The sequence below is a fragment of the Tupaia chinensis genome, unplaced genomic scaffold (assembly GCF_000334495.1).
Source record: "Tupaia chinensis unplaced genomic scaffold, TupChi_1.0 Scaffold000228_1, whole genome shotgun sequence".
NCBI lineage: Eukaryota > Metazoa > Chordata > Mammalia > Scandentia > Tupaiidae > Tupaia > Tupaia belangeri.
Window position 1 is genome coordinate 3,223,242 of NW_006159703.1, and position 21,179 is coordinate 3,244,420.

General features: G+C 46.3%; 1 protein-coding gene across 2 annotated transcripts in view; it reads right to left on the bottom strand.

Annotated features, from left to right (window-relative positions):
• Positions 1 to 565: 565 nt before the first annotated feature.
• The window catches only part of DPYSL3 (dihydropyrimidinase like 3), a 131,414-nt gene continuing 110,800 nt past the window's right edge, over positions 566 to 21,179 (bottom strand). For both annotated transcript variants that reach the window (XM_006148051.3, XM_006148052.3), the window contains exons 8-14: positions 19,151 to 19,271; positions 13,352 to 13,508; positions 12,573 to 12,714; positions 10,455 to 10,625; positions 9,004 to 9,183; positions 5,659 to 5,821; positions 566 to 3,859 (exon numbers count right to left, since the gene is read on the bottom strand). In XM_006148051.3, the coding sequence (XP_006148113.1) occupies positions 3,771 to 3,859; positions 5,659 to 5,821; positions 9,004 to 9,183; positions 10,455 to 10,625; positions 12,573 to 12,714; positions 13,352 to 13,508; positions 19,151 to 19,271 (1,023 nt within the window). In that variant the 3' untranslated portion in view covers positions 566 to 3,770. The remainder of the gene's footprint in view (positions 3,860 to 5,658; positions 5,822 to 9,003; positions 9,184 to 10,454; positions 10,626 to 12,572; positions 12,715 to 13,351; positions 13,509 to 19,150; positions 19,272 to 21,179) is intronic.

Below are 21,179 nucleotides of genomic sequence, written 5' to 3' on the forward strand. Positions count from 1 at the left end.
AAAAACAAGCCATCAAAAAACTTCCGATTCTGTTTTGGACTCTAAAAGATTCATCCCAAATCATAATGCCTTCTACACTAATATTAAATTTGATGGTCCATAGAAAAATCTGTTCATTCCCATATGTTTCAATAATAGCAATCAAACTCCATGGAGGCTAAAACAGCTCAACCTCAATGAAAGAACAGAAGCCTAGACAAATTTTTTCCAGATAACTGTTACCATCAATTCTGCCCTTAATAACATGTCAATTTTATTGTGCATTTTTTTAAAAAAAAGAATTATTTTATTTATTCAATTTTATTATGCATTTTTTTTAAAAAAAGAATTATTTTATTTAACTTCATTTATTTATTTTAATTTGACCAGGGGGAAACAGAGTGTGAGAGAGAGAGAGAAGGAAAGTGAGAAAGCAAGCCTCCAGGTCCGGGACTCAAACCACAGTCGGCCATGTGGGAGTCCAGCACCCTTAACCACCACACCACTTCCCAACCCCTTTATTGTGCACTTTTAATACTGTAGGCGAAACAACACATTCTAAACAGAAGACTAGAGAATGACATGGTACTTTTATAGTTATTTTAATAACCAGGTTTACATTAACAGTCACTTGATGAAATTTTTTTTTCCTTTAATCTCAGCTAAACTCAAAACACAGTTTTCTTCACGGTTCAAACCAAACAGCTCTTCACGTTCCAGAGCTGCCTCACAGCTAGCACAGATCACAGGGAGATTTACCGTCTGTCCATATCCACCAGACACAGAACTGAACACCCACACACCACTTCAAAGAGGGAACTTACAATGAATGCGGGCTGCCCGAGACAGCCAGGAGTGTATCTGGGACTCAAGCTGGCGTTTTCCAGGGGAGAAGGCCTGGGAAGCTTGTGGCAAGAACCAATGTTGGCAATCGCCCATCCTGTTGGAAAATGCTTCTCAGAGTGAACAAAAGTCCAGGCTTTGGAGAAGAGAATGATTCTCTGGATATAGCCATGAAGACTAAGGCTGAAGGATGTCTGGACTTACGAAAATCCATGTTCAGGATAACTGTAATAATCTTACTAGTTATAGAAAACCTCGAAGTAAAAGAAACAGCTCTACTGGGGTGGCTGATTTAATAGTTCCACACACATGCTCTCGACTATCCAAGACTGTGGCTCTCTCAGAAAGAACACTGATAGCCATCTGGGTGTAGAAATGGTGTGAGAAGACTGGGGGGATGGCAGGGGCATTCTTACAGAGCAGCGAGACCGGGAGATGACACAACCACCACCAAAAAAGGTGAGGGATGAGACAGTAGGTTTGGCCCACCTCCCCACGCCCAGACGAGATGCCAGTGAGTTCGGAGAGCGCCACAAGTCACTTCACTGTCATTTCCTCTCCTAGAGGGAACTGTTTGATGTGTCTTAAGGAACAGAACCAATTTGCATACCAATTTTAACTTAAGTGCTTTGACTCAGTACTCATGTTTAAAAACTAGTGGGAGTTTTGGAATTCTCAAGAATTTCTATGCTTAGAAAATTACTAACGGTAACTGAAGGGAGGGAGGCCTCCTTAGATAATGTTGCACAACTCGGATTAAAGGGATGTTCCTACAGCATGGAAATCTTGGGGAGAAGATAAAATTCTAGCTGAATGCTGGGTTTTGGAAGTCCCACGTGCGGTGCAGATGATTAATTTGGCAATGGAAGGTTTGTTTTTGTGGCAGAGAGGTCATGGACAGATGCGTCGGACTTAGGGCTGGGTAACAGCATAGAGGATGGTGCGGAAGTGAGTGCGCAGACCAGTTTATTTATGTGTCTTTTCCTCCACCTGGTGGTTGTGGCTGGTACTGCAGCCTATCCTAAAGCAGAGTCCAGTCAATGAGGTATATATATGGTCAGATCTGGCAAACTCCCTCTGAATATAAAACTGTCGTTCCGAGTTCGATGACAGGCCCCAAATCTTAGATGTGTGAATTAGGAGCTACATTTTTTCCTTTTATTTAAGTTTCCCTTAAAATAAAAGCACCATGAGAGTCTTGACATAGCAAGATTCCCTATTATGAGAGAGAACTCTTTTTCATGATTAGAACAGAAAGCAGCTTGCTAGAGGAAGTTCTTTTCCTTGGCTATTTCCAAATTCCTTTGTAGCTAAGGGTTCACCTTTTGGTGGTCTTCAATTTACTAAAACCTGCAGTCAGAGATAGTGGCTTCTCCTAAGCACTTAAAAGGTGTTTGAGGCCTGCTCTCCTCTTCAAAGTACTTAGTCACGGGTTATGGATTCTATCAGTTAGATCTCACAGAGCTTGGAAGTCTGATTCCAGGTTGAATATTTGGGCATCTTGGTTCTACAGAGCCTCATCTTGCTCACAGGAATTTGCTCCAAAATTGAATTTCTGCAAGTGGCACAATAGGGAAATAACATTCAGTCTTGGCAGGCTAGGTCAATGCGAACACTCCATGCTAATGTCCTGTATGTCCCCCATCAGGAAGGCACCTGACTCACTTGGGGAGATTTCAGTACTGAAACAAAGAGCTCTCCCACAGGATCTGTTCATGGAAGGTGGAACGGATGGTTCAGAACTGAAAAATGGAACAAGGGCCACAAAACGCATTCCCTCTGCTCGGGATTGGCTTCCCCAAATCCTAGCTTGTTTCCCATAGTGTAGTAAAAATTAGGAAACACCTAAGAAAAGCAACTTTCTAAAAAAGGGGTAGAGGGAATCCTATTTATTCATGAATGTGCCTGGATCTCAGGAGGTCAAGAAAATCAAACACCATTGCCAAGAAAGGCCCTTCGTCCTGCACCATCTGAGCTAAATTCTAACCTGGGGGCCAGAGGCACGCTACTCTTCTTGGTTTGCAAAGTCGCGAGAGTGAGAGGTGAGCTCCCCATGTTGCAACAGAGGCGTATTTAAGCTGCAGTGGCCCTCCCTCATCTGAGGGCCTGTGCTGTGGTCTTAGCTGTTGCTTTTTAGAAGCACCAAAGAGACAGGGAGGGAGGGAGGGAGAGACATTGCTGCGCTCTCCTCGTTTATACTTCCCGGCCCAAGAAAGAGGACGATTTGAAAGCAACATTGAGAAAGAGGCTCCGATCAAACACTGCACGATCAAGCAGATGGAAGAACTGGTTGGGGTTTGGCATTTTAATACATGTTGAAAGAAACAAAATCTACTAGCAGAGGACATGACAAAGTCCAGAACCCAAAGATGGCCTTCCTTCTCCGCAGACCTCAGGGGACCATGATGAAGTGACAGCTGCCACAAGTGACCGTCTTCCATGGAAATCAACCTATGTCATCAACACAATACACAACACCCTCCTGCTTCACCCAGCCCACCCGCCTCCCTCCTACACGCCCTACCCCAGCCCTTCTGCACCCTCACCTTGCTTTGGGCTCCCACCACCCACTCATCCCCAAATAACTTGTGTCCCTTGTGTTCATGTCCCTGACATCCCAGCTTTGTCTGTCCCCTTGTCGTAAGATGCAGCACTACACACGCTCTCAACACTATGATATAGCAGACTCTTTTACCTTAGTGGCCTGTCTGATTGCATGCATGTAAATGGGGGGGTCAACAAATCAAGGCTATGCATAAACAGAAATCAAAGCATATTCATAAAGCTAGGCAAGCGAGCGCGTAACATTGGAGAAACATAAGGCTTGAGGCTTATTGATTCTTTAGATCGCAAACGTTTGGATTCGCTTTCCTTCTTAAATATCGGTGTACCATTTTGGCTTCAAAAAAATCTCTTCTGACTTCAGCCCCTCTCTGGTGAGGGGTTGTTTAACTCAGGGATGTGATATTAGAACGGCCTCCAGGGGGCGCCACGATGCGCTTGCTGGCTGAGCGGACCCCCTCATCCACTTGGGTGCCTGCAGTGGGAGATACATTCCCAGGAAGAAAGATGGGAGAGAGGAGTTTGGGCAAGAGAGAAACCAGATTAAGTTTAAGAGTACACAATATTCAATGCCTTCCTTGCTTTATTTCCCAAAAAACTTGCATTCCAGTCTGTCAGATCATTCCAGTCTTTCACATCCCAGCCTCTCAAAAACCACCCTCTGCTAGGAAAAGCCAAGTTCCTATCTAGATTTCTCCTGACCCTCAGCATGTTAGTAAGATTGAGAAGACCTGCTGACATTTATCCTGGAAAGCAATGTTTTCGATGCTTAACAGATTATCTCATTTAATCCTCAGCACTGTGGTTTGGGAGATGTGCTATTACTGTCATTACTGTCCCTGTTTTACAGAAGAGATAACTGAAGTTCTTTAAGGTTAGGTAACATGCTCAGAGTCTTACAGTCTGAGTGGCGATGGTCAGATCTGTGTGGCTACGGCATGAAAGAAAACATTGACACGTGCTTGAGTCTACTCAGAAAGGAGCCTCTAAAAGTTTAAGGCTTAAGGAACCCAGGGCAGCAATCGAAGATGGCAAAAACACTGGCAAAAAGTATTGCGACTACCAGAATACCACCTCTGGCAAAGTTACCCCCCAGATTTTTAGCTTTTTTCATCTCTCTCCCTCCCTCCCTTCCTTTCTTCCTTTCTTTCTTGACAGGGTCTTTCCATGTTGTGATCCATAGGCCTCAGCTGCCCAGCTGGGACTAAGACATACACCAACACGCCTGGCTCTTTTTAGACAGGGTCTCACTTTGTTGCTCAGATCAGCCTTGAACTTGTGATCTTCTTGCCTTAGCCCTCTGAGTGGCTGGGATTTCTGGCCACCCCTGGACTTGAAGATGGACCAGAAATCAAACCCAGGCCTCCCATGTGGCCTCAGCATGCAGAGTGCAACGTCCTAGCAGCACACACCGCCCCAGCTAAGCCTGCTTTTCCCCATCTTAAGACTACCGGCTCCGGAGCAGCGGAGTATTTTCTGAATTGAGTTCTTAAAGAACAGGTAAGACTAGTGATGCAGCTAACAGGTGGTAAAGGTTCAATCAATGGGAGCCACTGTTAGCATTGTTATGATTACTAGGGAGGGCAGACTGCAATAAAACCTTAGCTTAGAAGAAGTTATTACGATTCGAGCATAAAAATAATCAGAGTTATCTTTTAACCTGGACAATTAAAAAAATATCCTCAAGGGACCAGCAGTTAGCGTAATGGCTATGTTGCTGAACTCCCCTGTAGCCAACTATGGTTTAAGTCCCAGACCCGGTGGCTTAAAACTCACACCAGGCACATGTGCGCACATGCCCAAGATCCTGAGAGGAGAATGGAGGAGGAGGGATTGTGGCGTAGCCATCTCCCCTGGGGGGAGTTTTCGGTCTCTCTCTGTCTTTCTGGTGAGTGCACATGCCCTACAGCAAAAATCTCTTAAAAAAAAAAATCCACAATATATTGCATGGGTCTCATAGGCTAATACAGAAAATCATTATCAATTCATAGTGGAAATCAACTCCCTGCCCTTCTCCTCCAACCAAGTCTGACTGTGGCACAGAATCTGTTTTCATCTAAACCTGCTCTTCAAGTCGATGACACCTGTCTTACATGCCCACCAGGACCCCCTGCTGATGCAACAAACCCTCCTGCTTGCCACAGTTACCTTCTCCCTGAAGACAATGCAGCACTGGCCTGGAAAAGGCATGCAGTTGAGCTCTTAGGACCGCCTCTAGTTTCAGAGTCCTCTCCTTTCCCCTTCTTCCCCTCTAGATCAGTTTGTCCCACTCACCCGACAGGCTAAATCCTGACTGATGGAGATTCCTCACGGGTGGGTTTGGCCGAGTTGGAGAGCCCCGAGTAGAGCCCGCAGGAGTGCCCCCTTTTGGGGTGGTGGTCAGGTCAAACACAGGCCCATCATACATGCCCCTGGGGACCGCATGCAGGTCCGCCATCTGCAACAAGAGAAAAGCATGTCACCATTCATTCATTCATTCAATGATTTAGGGTCTGTTCCAGGTAGCATTATCAGTACATAGTGGGAACTGGAAAATCAAAAAGACATGCTAAGGAAGAAAGAAGTAATATAAAATAAATAAGAGTGGGTGTCATGAAAGAACAACAAGGGAGGTGGTCAGTGAAGGGCCCCCCACCAAATACTAGGTCATTGAAAAAGTCATGATGTGCTTTTTTCCCCCCTTTTTTTGGAGAGGTTTTTGCTACAGGGCGCATGCGCTCGCCAGAGACAGAGAGAGAGAAAGAGAGAGAGAGAAAGTGAGAAATCACCCCCGAGGGGGGATGGCCACGCCACAATCCCTTCTCCTCCATGCTCCTCTTGGGATCTTGGGCACGCACGCACATGTGCCCAGCATGAGTTTAAGCCACCAGGTCTGGGACTCGAACTGTGGTTGACTACATGGGAGTCCAGCAACATAGCCATTATGCTAACTGCTGGTCCCCATGAGCTTCTATCTAAAGGCTCAGAGGACCTTGTTACAGGGTTGGGAAAAGGAAAAGACAGGAGCCAGAGGAGTGGTATGGTTAGCAGCACACCCGGCAGCGGGAACAGTGGAGGTAAAACCTTACAGAACGGGAGAAGCACCTTACAGAACGGGAGAGCCAGGGCAGAGTAACCCAGAAGGGCAGCCGCCTGAGATGAGGTCTCAAGTGCTGGCCAGAAGGGGAACCTGTGGGAGCTGCAGCCTCACACTCTTCAGCACAGATCAGGGTTGGCAGGGCTTGAAATGTGCATCTGGGGTCTGACCCACTGGCCTCTGGCTGTAGCAGGGAGCATTCCCTAGGACTGCAGAACCAGCCAGCCAGCAACACCAGCTGAGTGCGCTCTGTGCCAGGCCTTGTGCCAACCACATGGAACACTGTGCCTGCCCCAGAGGGGCTTATAGTCTATGAGACAAACACTGTGAGACTGGCAGAGGCTGGGGCACTGCTGGCACAAAACCTCCCCATTTCGTATCACTGGCAGAGGTGAGGACACACTGCCGGGCGAGCCTGACTGCACAAGCTGGATGGCTGTAAGCTCCAGGGAAGTCCTGCCGCAGAGCTTGCAGTGCTGCTAATGACTCTGGAGGGAGGTGACTAAACCTGTACTCCGGAACCGGAACTCTAGATCATGAACGTTCCATTAGTTCCGGAGTTCAATTGGTACTAATACAAATAGTCCCTACCAGGAAAGGCTGGGATCTCTCTTCTATTAGGCCAAAACTAGAATGTGCATCTCAAACTCCACCATCCCAGGGCTGGTCTCGCCTTGCTGTGTGGAGCCCTCAGGTTAGACACAGGTGACCCAGAGACTAGTGAGAAAGAGGAGTGGGAAGGTGAAAAGACAGAGTTCTGACTTCACCCCATACCAACTCGAATCACCCAGTTTATTTTACACATATGCATATATACAAAGGGTATACAAAAAGTTCAGCAACCGTGCATATTATGAGAAAACTACACATGGATTTCACAGTCGTTTGCATCAGAATCAACTCATATTTTAATTCCTTTTTTTCCCACACACTTTTTTGAAATCCCTTGACACATATATTGAGTCATCTGAAAAGTCATGACGGATTTTGCATAGAAAAATACATGACTTTTCTGAGACCAAATAATTATGTATGTATATGCATACATAGATACATGCATACACACATGTGTGTATATAAAATCAATGACATAGGATTTCTTTATTTTTTCCATTATGAGAGACAGGCAGAAAGGGAGATAGAAAGACAACCACCCCAATAGGTTCAACACCTCAATCCCCCCTGCCCTCAGTCAGCCCTAGATCAAGGGCATGTATAAGTGGGGTCCTCAAAAAGGTCCCAAGGGAACCAGCAGCGTAATGGCTATGTTGCTGGACTCCCACGTAGTCAACCGCGGTTCGCGTCCCGGACCCGGTGGCTTGAAACTCACGCCAGGCGCGTGTGCGTGTGTGCCCAAGATCCCAAGAGGAGAATGGAGGAGAAGGGATTGCGGCATGACCATCCCCCCTGGGGGGTGACTTCTCGCTTTCTGTCTCTATGTCTCTCTCTCTGTGTCTGGTGAGCGCACACGCCCTATAGCGGAAACCTCTCAAAAAAAAAAAAAAAAAAAAAAAAGGGGGTCCCCTAATGGCTATGTCATTGGACTCCTATGTAGTTGACCGTGGTTCGAGTTTCGGACCCGGTAGCTTAAAACTCACGCCGGGCGTGTATGTGTGCGTGCCCAAGATCCCAAGAGGAGAATGGAGGAGAAGGGATTACGGCGTGGCCATCCCCCCAGGGGGTGATTTCTCGCTTTTTGTCTCTCTGTCTCTTTCTGGCGAGCGCATGCACCCTATAGCAAAAAAACCTCTCAAAAAAAAAAAAAAAGGTCCCCATACCCGAACCAGGAACCATCCCATGTGGGAATGCCTTGCCGTGTGCCTGTTTTACTGCTGTGCCACCACCTTGTCCTAGTGACATTAAGATTTTATTTGAACTATGGGACCAGTAGTTAGCGTAATGGTTATGTCACTGGACTCTCATGTAGTCGACCATGGTTTGAGTCCCGGACCCGGTGGCTTAAACTCACGCCGGGTGCATGTGCGTGCGTGCCCAAGATCCCGAGAGGAGAATAGAGGAGAAGGGACTGCGGCATGGCCATCTCCCCTGGGGGGTGATTTCTCACTTTCTGTCTCTTTTTGTCTTTCTGGCAAGTGCATGCGCCCTATAGCAAAAACCTCTCCAAAAAAGAAAAAAAAAAGATTTTATTTGAACTACAGTAGCCACACGTTAGGCGTTTGCTTCGATGAAGAAACCCTGGACAGATGGGACAGAGCGGGCTGGGTATGAACTGCTCTGATCATTTTAAGCCTTTAAAACTAATTCATTTCTTTAAAAATACACTGGCATTATCTTGAATTATTCAAATCTTAATTTTTTAAAGTAAACACACTGTAAAAATGTGAGGAAGAAAAAAAAAAACAAAACTTTCTTTGGCCACAAAGTTTTTAAGACCCCCCAATAGTACTTTAAAAATGCCGTGGGTATTCTCTGGGAAGAGAACTTTGTTGTGAATTTCTTCCTGAAGGTCTGGAGAACACGACTCCCTCCTGATTCCTACCCGTGACACAAAGCCCACAGCACCCCTTGAACTCCCTTCATACCTTCCTCCTGGCTTTAATGCGCTTGTAGACATAGTCGGAGAATGGGCTGCAGGGGATGAAGCGGCCAGCCCCCTGGGTCACGTGCAGGTTGCCGTCCTCCAGCATGATCTTGCCCTGGCAGATGACGACCAGAGGAGCCCCACGCAGCTCCATTCCTTCGAAGATGTTATACTCTGCAGCCTAGAGACAGATGAAGGGCAAAGTCACAGGGTGGGAGTAGGGAGGGGAGAAAAAGGAGTGCGGTTACCTTGTTGTCTGGGACCCTGCCTTTAGTGTCCCTAGGAACTGATTCACCAGGTGAGCCAGGGAAAGCTCACGATGCATCTGCAAACTTGCAGCAAGAAGAAGGTACCAGGAGACAGACCCTTGCTAAAGACTGGCCTCTGGAGCAAAGTGTCTGGTGCTAAGAAGGCCCTCAAATGGAAGTCAATTTTTGCCACTGGCTGTGCTGGAAGAGAAGCTGGACAGCCATCAGGGGTGCTGTACCTGTCGGTCTTGTATTGAGAGGATGAGCATGGAGGATGTACACCTCTCAGGTCCCTAACTAGCTTGAAATGAAATAATGTGATATGACACGTTTAAGGAAAGTTTCACCGAAAATAGGATTTCTTCCTACCTCCTTTATTCAACAAGCAAGAGGCATTACTGCAAAGTGGTTAAGAACAGCAGTGTGTATGTGTGGGGGTGGGGCGAAGGTCAAGCAGTCCAAGTTTGAATGCTAGCCTCATCGTTTATTTTACTTCCTGCCTAAGATTTTTAATTTTTCACAACTGCATCTCTTTATTTATGTAATAGGGACCATCACAGTATCTACCTGTGGAAGACTGTTTTGGAGACTCAGTGAATTAAAAGCACAGTGCCTAAAACATAAATGCTTCAAAAATATTAACTATTTTTACTAACAAAATATGAAGCTGCTTTTCGTTAGGGACTAGGGTTTACTTAGGGTCTTCCCCATGAAACTCCTCATGGGGAAGTCGTTGGTGCTGCTCACCACTTAGTTTCTGGTCTTTCACTTCCCAAACACAAAGTACGATCATGCTTCCCGCCTGCCTGAAGCTTGGGACAGCCATACGCCCAGCTCTGGCTGGCGGTGGGAGAGGAAGTGACGTAGGCACCTCTCCTGGGAGAGCTTTCAGTGCCGGCACACCGTTGGCCACGTCCTGTTCCTGCTTCAGCAATTACGGACACGTGTGTCGAGGGGATGCTTATCAGCCTCCCTCCCTGAGTGAGGAGGATGGGCAGAGCCCTTCTGCTGACTCTCCCACTTTGGAAAGCAGGAGTGAGAAATAAACAGTTGAGGTTTTAAGCCGCTGAGTTTCGGAGGTGGATTGTTACTGCGACTCATCCTAGTCGAACAACCCTGGTAACACCACAGAAGACATAGCTCCTGACCCAGCTCCTTGCACGTGGTCTCTACTCTGCCCCGCTCCCACCAGCACAAGCCTCACCGACTGGTGGTTCTTGGCAGAGACGATCTTCACAGCATCTGGATCCCAGATGACCAGGTCACTGTCCGAGCCCACAGATATTCTTCCCTTGCGGGGGTACAGATTGAAGATCTTGGCAGCATTTGTGCTTGTTACAGCCACAAACTGGTTTTCATCCATTTTCCCTGTGGCCTAGGAATCACAAAACAATTATAACTATCAATAACTCTGTATCTAGATCAATTAATTTAGGGCGTGCTTCTAGCTCAGAGGAAGATGACCACAAAGACCCAGAAACACAAAGAGGGTCCTCCGAGGTGACTACAGACCCTCTCCCATCAAGCCTGGGCATCAGTTGGGCTGTCATGGAGGCTCAGGCAAAATGGTTACACACATGGTCCAAGACAGAAGTTACTGCTCCTGAAGAACGCATTTTTTTTTCCTGGATATGTACAAACATTTACTTATTTATTGGGTGGTCGGAAAAATCATGATGTATTTTTCGATGTTTTTCTAAGCAAAAATGTATCATAACTTTTCCAATGACCCAATCTTCACCCCTTTTCATTCCAGAAAAGATTATAGAGTTCACAGTAAAACAAATGCCATGGCAACCCCACTCTTCAAATGGTGTTAAAATTGTTTATTTATTTATTCATTTTCTTTTAAAAAAATTTATTGTTTAATTATCTATTTATTTTCTTATAAAAAACTTTTTGCTGTAGGGTACATGTGCTCACCAGAGAGAAATGGACTGGGGAAGGGTGATAAGAATGCACCCCCAGGGGGATGGCCATGCCACAATCCCTTTTCTTACATTCTCCTCTTGGGAGAGGAATGTTTTTCAAGCTGCTAGATCCCGAAGTCCAACAGCACAGTTAGTCATGTCAGATCCAGCTGCCTTAAACACCACTCCTCGGGCTGGCCAGACAGTGTTTGTATTTAAATGTGCTTGAGATAAATATGGAAGAACCTCACCCAAATGCTAGCAATGGTTATCTTCGGCTTGTGGAATTATGAGAAATATTTTTCTCTTTCATATGTGTGTGTGCCTGTGGTTTCCAAGTGTTCACTGAGCATGTATTATGTTTATAATTAAGATCCAGATAGTGCCAGGATCAATATATGCATTTATAAGTACAGAATAAAGAAAGAAAAGCAAATGCTAATGATATGAACCTACTAAGGAAGAACTTGAGTTTAAACATAACTTTGAGCTTCCTGGAAGTCAAGGTAAAAGGTAAACTCAGTGGATTACACTGTGTAGACTACAGATGAATGAATGCAATGGTGGTGCATATGCATTCTATTTGGCACCAATATGAATATTTTTTACGGTTTTAAAAATAAACATAGGTGCCCGGCCATGGGTACGCAGGTGGGAGGGCAGTGCTCTGCAATGCTGAAGCCAAATGGAAGCTCATAGTTCTGATCTGGGTCAACCAGAAACATGTTGAGTGCACAGATGAACTCATGACTCTGGCTGGCTAGAAGGCTGGGGGAGGATTACACATGATAAGATCTTGTTAAGAGTTCCTGTTGCTCTTTCTTGCTCATGAAAGAAAATAAAGCTGGGAAAAAATTTTAAATAAAACATCGGAAGCCATCGACATATGAATGGATTAATTATTTTACTAAAATCTTGGCGAGGGGGTCATGGTTCCTTCTTTTGTCATCCCTTTTGATGTGAACAAGGAAAATAACATCAGGCCATTTTGTCAGAAGACACTGACACACAATCACTTGTATAGCCTGGGTGACCATGTACCCTCAGCATGAGGACATCCTTCATGAGCAAGATGACTTTAGTCTAAGCGAACTTACTGCTTATCATTTCAAAGGGTTATATCCAACCCTTTCAAAAGAAGCCATAAAGCTCTCTTAGCCCAAAGAATGTTCACTCTCGATAAAGAGGCCTCCTCAGAATCCTAGTCCACAGGATTCATCATGCTGGAAGGGGAATGCTCAAACCCCTGGACTAAGCCCCTGGACCCAAAGACAGCTCAGCAGGTCTGTCACCTGCACGCTGAGCAACCCACCCAGGGTGGCACAGAGGTGCAGCGCCACTGGTTCAGTTGCTCTTCTCTGGCCCATTGCCACCTTGGCTGTGGCCACCCTCATCTGACCTCGATCCCTTACCACGGCCTTGTCCCAGATGACAGACATCCGCTCCTCCACGCCATTGGTGCCCTCGGGAATGGCTGTGAAGTTGTCCTTCCCGATCGCTTTCTGGGCAGTGCTGAAGGTGCAGTGGGCACTTCCAGAGAGCTGCAGATCCCCACTGGCAAAGGAGAAAAGCTCCATGTGAACTGGAGAGATGGCTGGAAGTGCGTCAGGGCAGAACCTAGCGTCTAGTCTGAGGGTTTGGGGTCTGGTGACTTGAGTTTGGAAACCTTCCCCTACTTCGTATTAGCTGTGTGAGCTTAGGTGGCTCTCTGCCTCTCTCTGAGCTCAGTTACCCCATCTGGAAAGTGAGGGGGTAGGATTAGATCATCTCCTAGCAAAATAAACAGGACTCGAATGAATGAGGCACATCTTATGTGTCTACGGAGGGCAGCAACAAAGAGTCCCCGTAATTTTGGTTGCATCATCATGACAGTCTGTTTGAATTTAGGCACATCATTTAGGCTGTCTGACCCTCAGCTGCTTAATCTGTGAAATGGTGATAATAGTGCCTCATAAAGTCATCATAGGAACAAAGGAGAGTGTCCTCTCACCACAGAGAGTGACACGTAATAGGGATTAACTGCTAGAACCATTATCACATCATTACTGAATGATTGTTAAAATGTGTTCTGTGCTCAAGACCACACTGCAGACTCCAGTCCCACTGATGCATGGGACTGCTCCAGTTCTTGCCCCAGCAGGCCCCAAGATATTTCCAGAAAACACAGGCTGCTTGACATTCCTGCACCCACCTGGCCAGCAAGGAGTTGATATAGTCAGGCGTGGTGGGGTCAGGGCTCAGAGGTGGGGACGTCACAAATGCAGCCGCCTTCGCCCAGTTCTTGCTCCAGTAGTGGGTTCCATCTATGCCGAGGCTGGCGGTGATGGGCTCACCAAAGACCACGTTTCCTAGAAGGGGTAGGAAACGGGCAGTGAGTTTGCAGGAAGCATGTGCTGCATTGGGCCCTGCATAGTTAATCACAGCCCCTAAGCCTGCCCACAGCTGTGGCTCTAGAGTCAGACCTGGGTTCAAGTCCACATTCCAACATCCCTAAGCCTCTGCTTTTTCATCTGCCAAATGTGAGCGATTTTGTCCTCTCTAGATCAGAAGAGGCCCTGGGTTGTAAGATGCAGTGCTGATCCTCAAATTTCCAGACAAATCAAAATGTGAAGCAAGGGAACCAGCAGTTAGCATAATGGCTATGTCGCTGGACTCCCACGTAGTCGACCACGGTTCATGTCCTGGACCCGGTGGCTTAAAACTCACGCCGGGTGCGTGTGCATGCGTGCCCAAGATCTCGAGAGGAGAATGGAGGAAAAGGGATTGCGGCGTGACCATCCCCCCTGGGGGGTGATTTCTCGCTTTCTGTCTCTATGTCTCTCTCTGTCTGTCTGGCGAGCGCACGCGCCCTACAGTGAAAATCTCTCCCCCCCCAAAAAAAATGTGAAGCAAAAGAAGTATTTTTTTTTAACAGAGATTTTTGCTATAGGGTGCGTGTACTCATCATAGAGAGAGACAGAAAGACAAAGGGAGAAATCACCCCCCAGGGGGATGGCCACTCCACCATCCCTGCTCCTTTATTCTCCTCTCATGAGTTTGGGCACACACACACATGTACCTGGTGAGTTTTAAGCTGCTGGGTCTAGGACTTGACCTATGTGGGAGTCCAGTGACATAACCATTATGCCATCTACTGGTCTCGAAGCAAAACCAAATGAAAAATACATAAATAAATATATCCTCAAATTTCTGGGCAAATTAAGATTTGAAGCCAAAGATTTACACACACACACACACACACACACACACACACACACACATATAGCCAGAGGGCACTTACACTCCCCAGAAAGAGAAAAAGCACCTTCCACGAGGTCTGGTCACACCACAATCCTTTTTTCCTCCATTTCTCCATTATATCAGGATTTTGGGCATGTGCCTCGCCTCACATGTTTTTCAAGCCACCAGGGCCAAGATTCAAGCCATAGTTGGTCATTTGGAATCCAGATCCCTATGCATAGCACTTAATTGCTGTGCTTTGGGGTCACCTCCTTATCCCCCAAGATGGGTCTAGGATATATATATGTATTTATATATATACATATATATATATAAATACATATATATACATATATATAAATACATATATATACATATATATAAATACATATATATACATATATATATAAATACATATATATACATATATATATGTGTATATATATATATATATATAAAAGGTACATCTTAGAACTAATGAAATAATAATATCTAGTTCTCAGTCTTATGAAAATGAAAGGATGTGGCAAAAACTGACACACAGCAGATGCTCAGTAAATTTCATTTCTTTATCTCCTACTCATTCCCACCTTAGGGGTTCCAAATCCCAAACATGCCCACATATCAGGGAATTGCTAGATCCTCCCATTACAAGGGCATGTTTTGGCCCCACAAAGTAAGATCCATTCCTATGAGTCAGAGGCTTGCATTTTTTTTTTTTCCAGTATGTCTATTAACTCCTTAACCTAAGGCAAGGAGTGATTTGCTCAAGGACTCTCAATAACTTGGATATATCAAAGATGAGGCCAGTTCTGGGATTCTGTATCCAGAATGAGTGGCTTAATTGTTCAAACCATGGGGAGGGGAGGAAGAAGACTTTGATCTAAGTGTTCATTGGGCTTCTTAAAAAAGAACAGAAGGCAGATGTTGATTCATAGAAGGCTGGCTGACACCAAGTTCCTCTAGGCCAGAATCTTGGGCCAAAGATGCTCCATAGAGTCCTGGTTTATCTTTGATCGTCATTGTCCGCAGTCAAAGTTCCCCACAAGGTCTCATGTTAGAAGGCTCCATGGAGAGGATTATAAACAAATGTTGCCATGTTTCAACTCCAATTAGTAATTCTTCACGTAAGGAAAAGTTGTAATGTTTCTGGTCTCACTAGACAGACTCAAGATTGGTAAGTGATATTTCCCATGGACAAAGGAATGAAACAAGGGCCATGATTCATACACGACAGCCTTTTGGGGGTAGCAGTAAAAAGAATCCACTTTTAACTGATGAGAATTTCAAGGGTTTGCCAAAAAGCAGACTAAAGCACAGAGGACTGCAGAGAAATGAAGAAATGAGAGTCAAGGCAAGCACTCAAATACTGTCAAGAGGAAAGCAGCCTTAACAGTGGAAGAACTCTCCCTCTGGACTGTCTTTAGCATGGAAGAGCAGAATAAGCAAGTTAGTCATTATACCTGGGTTTGAATGCTAGGTAAATTGGGAGATCCAGGATAAGTTGTGATTCAATTTCTTCACTTAAAAAAATGATACTATGGGGCCAGCAGATGGAGTAGCAGTTACATTGCTGGACTCCCACATGACCGACTGAGGTTTGAGTCCTGGACCTGGTAGCCTGAAATTCACACCGGGTTGCATGTGCCTGTATGTCCAAGATCCCGGCAGGAAAATGGAGAAGGGATTGCAGCATGGTCATCCCCCTGGGGAGTGATTTCTCACTTTCCCTCTCACTGTCTGTTTCTCCCTCTCTCTCCAGCAAGTGCACGTGCCTTAAGGCAAAAACCTCTAAACAAATAAAATGGTAATATAGGTGGGCACATGGAGCAGCATTTAAGAGAGCCAGATCCCACACGACTGACCCTGGTTCAAATTCCAGTCACTGCAGCTTGAAAAACACACCGGACATGTGTCCTCATACCCCAAATCCTGACAGGATAGAGAAATGGAGAAGGGATTGTGCCATGACTACATCCCATTGGGGGATTACTTTCACTCACTCACTCTCTCAATCTCTCTCTCTCTCATTTCTCTCTGGCAAATGCACACACACTCTGGCAAAATAAATAAATAAACAAGAGCACTAATGCCTATTCTTTTTTTTTTTTTTTTGGAGAGTTTTTTTTCGCTATAGGGCTCGTGCGCTCGCCAGACAGAGAGACAGAGAGACAGAAAGCGAGAAATCACCCCCCAGGGGGGATGGTCACGCCGCAATCCCTTCTCCTCCATTCTCCTCTTGGGATCTTGGGCACGCACGCACATGCACCCGGCATGAGTTTTAAGCCACCGGGTCCGGGACGCGAACCGCGGTCGACTACGTAGGAGTCCAGCGACATAGCCATTACGCGAACTGCTGGTTCCCCTAAAGCCTATTCTTCAGAGTTCTTTGAGAACCCTGCATAATAATAAGGTTAAAGTATCTATCCCAGCACTGAGCATATAATTAGTCTTCATTAAATTATAGTTTCCTGATAGGAATCCCGAACAGCCCAGTAAAGTTGCTAAAGCTCTGGTTACTGGCGGCTAAACACACTGGGATTTAATCGATAACCTGCTCAGGAGGGCAGAGTCGCCCTTCCTACTCCGTCTTCCTTCTTGAACTCCATTCCTGAGAATGACAGTCCACGGGAAGTAACGGGCTTCAGTCTCAGCAGTCAGTTTTAGTCACTGAAGTGAAACCTCCCTCCCACCCCGGAGACACAGCTGTACTAACTCTCCCTGCCAGAGAACCATGAGCCAGAAAACTAAGGGTGAGGACTTTTTCTCTGTGACGTTTGAAATAAGACCAGCACATCACTGAAACACCCTGTCCTCAGGGGCCCACCTGGTCACCCCAAGAATGGGTCCCAAGTAGGGTACAGGTATCAGAAGGCAGGAGAGGGTGGTGCGTGATTTCAGGCAGAAGGGGGGGAGGGGAGGGCACACACTTTTCGTGTCCTTTTTTGCCTTTCTCCAAGAATGGATAAGGAACATTGGGCTGCATTCCGGGTTCTCGCCCCGTGACTCATACCCCGTGGTGCAACCACGCCGTGTCAGTTGAGACATTTAGAAGCTGAGAGAGAAAACAGCAGGCTCACTGTGGAAGGCAGGAGGTACTCCAGGATATGCCAGCGAGGAAGACTGTCTAGACAATTAGAGAAGGCTCCCTCCATGAGAAAAGGATCACCCTTTGCCAGAAGGCCTGGCGGCTGACCACCCAGCTGTTAGTCAGTGGAGACTATATTTAGCTCCCCCAGTCAGTCACACGTGGAGTTTTACAGACCAGTTTGGTAAATGAGTCACTCATCCTGGGTCTCTCCAGCAGAATGGCCACTGGCACCCGGCAGTAGCAATCACAAACTTGGTAGATCTCTCACACCCAGATACAGAGCCCTGTGTGCCCAGTTTCCTGGCCACACTTTCTTCATTGGCTCAGCCTCACAGCTGAGCCCACCGGTCTGCTATTGAGGACAAGAACCAAAAACAGAAAAGAAAACTTTGAAATGGGAGTAAGCTTCAGCCAAGCACGAGGTGAGCAAGTGACGTCCACGTTAACAACCGCAGAGGAAAGCAGCAGGAGTAAGAGGGCAGCGGGGACGGAGTCCTGTGTTGTGAAGGCCATGGTGGCAGACATGCTTTGAAGACCCTTTCAACCCCTCGTCTTTTACATTTTTTTAAATAATGATTTAACTTTATTTATTATTATTATTATTATTAATTATTATTTTAATCTGACCAGAGACAGAGCTAGAGAGGGCAAGTGAGAAAGCAAGGCACCAAGTCTAGGACCTGAACCGCAGTCAGTCACGTGGGAGTCCAGTGCCTTTAACCACCACACCACCTGCCAGCCCCTCAACCCTTTTCTAAAGTAACTTGTGTAACCTGTGTGGTTCAGGCATTGGTACCCTGTCCCTGCATTCTGCCCTCAATCCCAGACAGATTATGCATCCTCAGGGCAGTTAGTGGTTTAGGGCTGAGCATGTGACCCAGCCAAGACGATCTCCGTGCCCCTGGGAGGTTTACTGCTCACACTGTTGGAAAAGGTGTACCCTACTATGCCATCTTCCCCACCATCAAGAGCGGAGGACAACAGGCACCTCCTGGCATCTAGCCTTGTCCCCACTCTTACTGAACATAAAGCCAAGGGAGAAGGAACAGAGAAAAGAAAAAGGAGTGACAGTGATGGAGCCCAAATCCCATTGTGGACACCCCTTGATTTAGCCATGCTCAAATACCCTCACCCGGGCATTTACTTGCGTGTGCCTGTTTAGGCCAATCTCAGCTGAATCTGACTTTTGCACTCACGGTAATCTACGCTAATATGTCCATTTATAAAATCAGATCACGTGTGGGGCTAGCAGGTGGCATGGTGATTAAGGGTGCTGGATTCCCACATGGCTGAGTGCAGTTCAAGTCCCAGACCTGACAGTTTGCTTTTTCATTTTCCCTTTCTCTCTCTATCTCTCTCTGGTGAAATTAAAAAATAATAATAACTAGTAGAATCAAATAAATAAATAAATATTTTTTAAAAAAATCCTCAGATCATGTGACCTGAGAAGGAAAGATCAAAGGGAGGGAGGAAGATGCACCCCCTCTCAGAATAACAGTCATCTTAGCAAACCACTTTACCCTCCAGAGCCTCAGCTTATTTACAAGTGCAAGAAACCCCAGGACCCCACCATTGATATGGGACATAGAGAGGGGCTTCCTGGAGAGCAAAATAGCAACCAGGGAGGGAGGGAGCCGCAAGTTGCACCAGGGGCTGAGAGGCCTTAGGAGCCCAAAGCACCTTTTTTCCTGGCTTGCGAGATGAGGTCAGCGGCGCTCTTGCTCATGACCTTCGTGATGTAGAGAGGGCAGTTGGTCTGGCTGGCAATGGTGATGGCACGGAACACGGCCTCTGCTTCCAGCTGCAAAATAAGTCCCCAGGAGTCAATAGGAACAGGAGCCCCTTAAGTTTGTCACTCCCTCACCTCTGCAGACTGAAAGTGCAGAGCTACATAGAGGTTAAACGCCTGCCTCCGAAGATCTGGAATTAGCCTGGATCCACATCACAGATCTACCACTCTGTCACTTTACTTAGCTTCTCGGGCTTCGGGCCCAAAGAGTGGGCCAGAGGGCTGTTGTATGTGAGTACTTAGACACTGTTAACTAGGGTTTTCCCTTAGCCTACTCTCTCTGCTCCCTGTAGTTACTACAGCGGCTGCACCGAAGCCTTTGCTCCTCAGTCTTCTCAGGGCAGACTTCCTGGGAAAACACAATTAAGCCATTATATCGACAGTAACCAGTAAAGGTAAATAGGCCACATGGTTTTGCAAATCCTTTCCCCTAGCAACAAGTGGTTAGTGAAGTGTTCATTCTAAGAGGCATATGTATAAAAATAATTCTCAGGCTTCTCAACATAAAGACTTTTTTTATTATGGATCTCTTCCACCCCACTCCAATGTAGAATCCATGTTTTCAAATCTTCTAACCAAGCAAATTGCATGTATTATGTAAAAAGTAATGAGTTCTCCTTTACTTTAATAACAAAGCAAGATCTGGAGACCTTGTGTCTGTGACCTGCTTCTGCCAATTGCAAGCTGGGTGACTCAGGTATGCTGGTCTCCGAAAACCTCAACTTCCTTGTCTGTAAAGTGGGGGCAGTAACAGGACCCGACCCTGAGGGCTATTGTGAGAATTCAATTACTCCCTATAAATCATTTGGTCCACTCCTGGGACAAGCCAAATGTTTCTTGAAGGGAACTTCAGCTCTTGGTCTTGCTGCTTATCACAACTCTGACCATGTGAGAGTCTGCGTTACTACCCAAGCCTGAGTTAGTCCAATGTGGCCCAAAGCAGACAATAGTATTTTTTTCATTCTATCAGCAACAGTTCCTTTTTGTATGACTATGATATTGTGGTTAGCCTGTGTGGATAAACACTTTAAAAATATCAAAAATAGCTTGCAGATGCCCAGTGGTTGTATAATGCTGACCAGTCACTGCCTGGGTGGGTGTGGCTCAGCAAGCAGATGAAGAACTTGGCCGGCCACACTTGTGTCCCCCAAGCTGCACTTTGTTTCATGTGGACAAGGCCTATGTGGCCCCTGACCACAGGTGAATGCTGCCACCTTCCTGAGGCACCAACTTCTGTGCTCTGGAGCAGCTGTCCCTGTGTCCCAAGCTCCACTTCAAATGGCATCTCTGAGACGGCTTCCATGTGTGCTTTGATGTGAAGAGGGGCTGGCTCCTACCGTGCTCCGTCCCCCACTCCCCACCTATACTGACCGGGAGCTCAATCCTGGCCCCTTTGATCTCATGCTCTCAGGGCACTGTAGGTTTTTCAGCACTTTGACAACATGACTATCTTTGGATGGTTACATCACCCGCCAGCTTCACCCAAAAGGGCTCCAGGGTTGTAGAGATTTGCAGCTGAGAGGATTTTTTTTACTAAAAAGGAGACGGGAACATGGAGGAGGGTGGGGTAGGGGTTGGAGGGGGGTTGAAAAAACAAACCAAGGGACAAAAATAGACTTCGCTCTGAAATCCCCTGGCTGCTGAAGGTATCTATCTCACAAACATATCTCTCCAGTGACCAGGATTGAAGAAAAGTCTCACGAACAGTGCTGATTGCCCTGGCCTGCTCATGCTGTGCAAAGGATGTTCCAAACCTTCAAACAGCATTGGCCAGTGGCTTCACCATTCTGAGCAATAATGCCGACTACCCAGGGCAGCGGCAAGGATAACCGAGATAACACATGTGATTAGCACAGTATTGAGAATGAGCTGTCTATGGAAGAGACGTGGTACTGTTAAGAAGATAGACTTTTCAGGAAT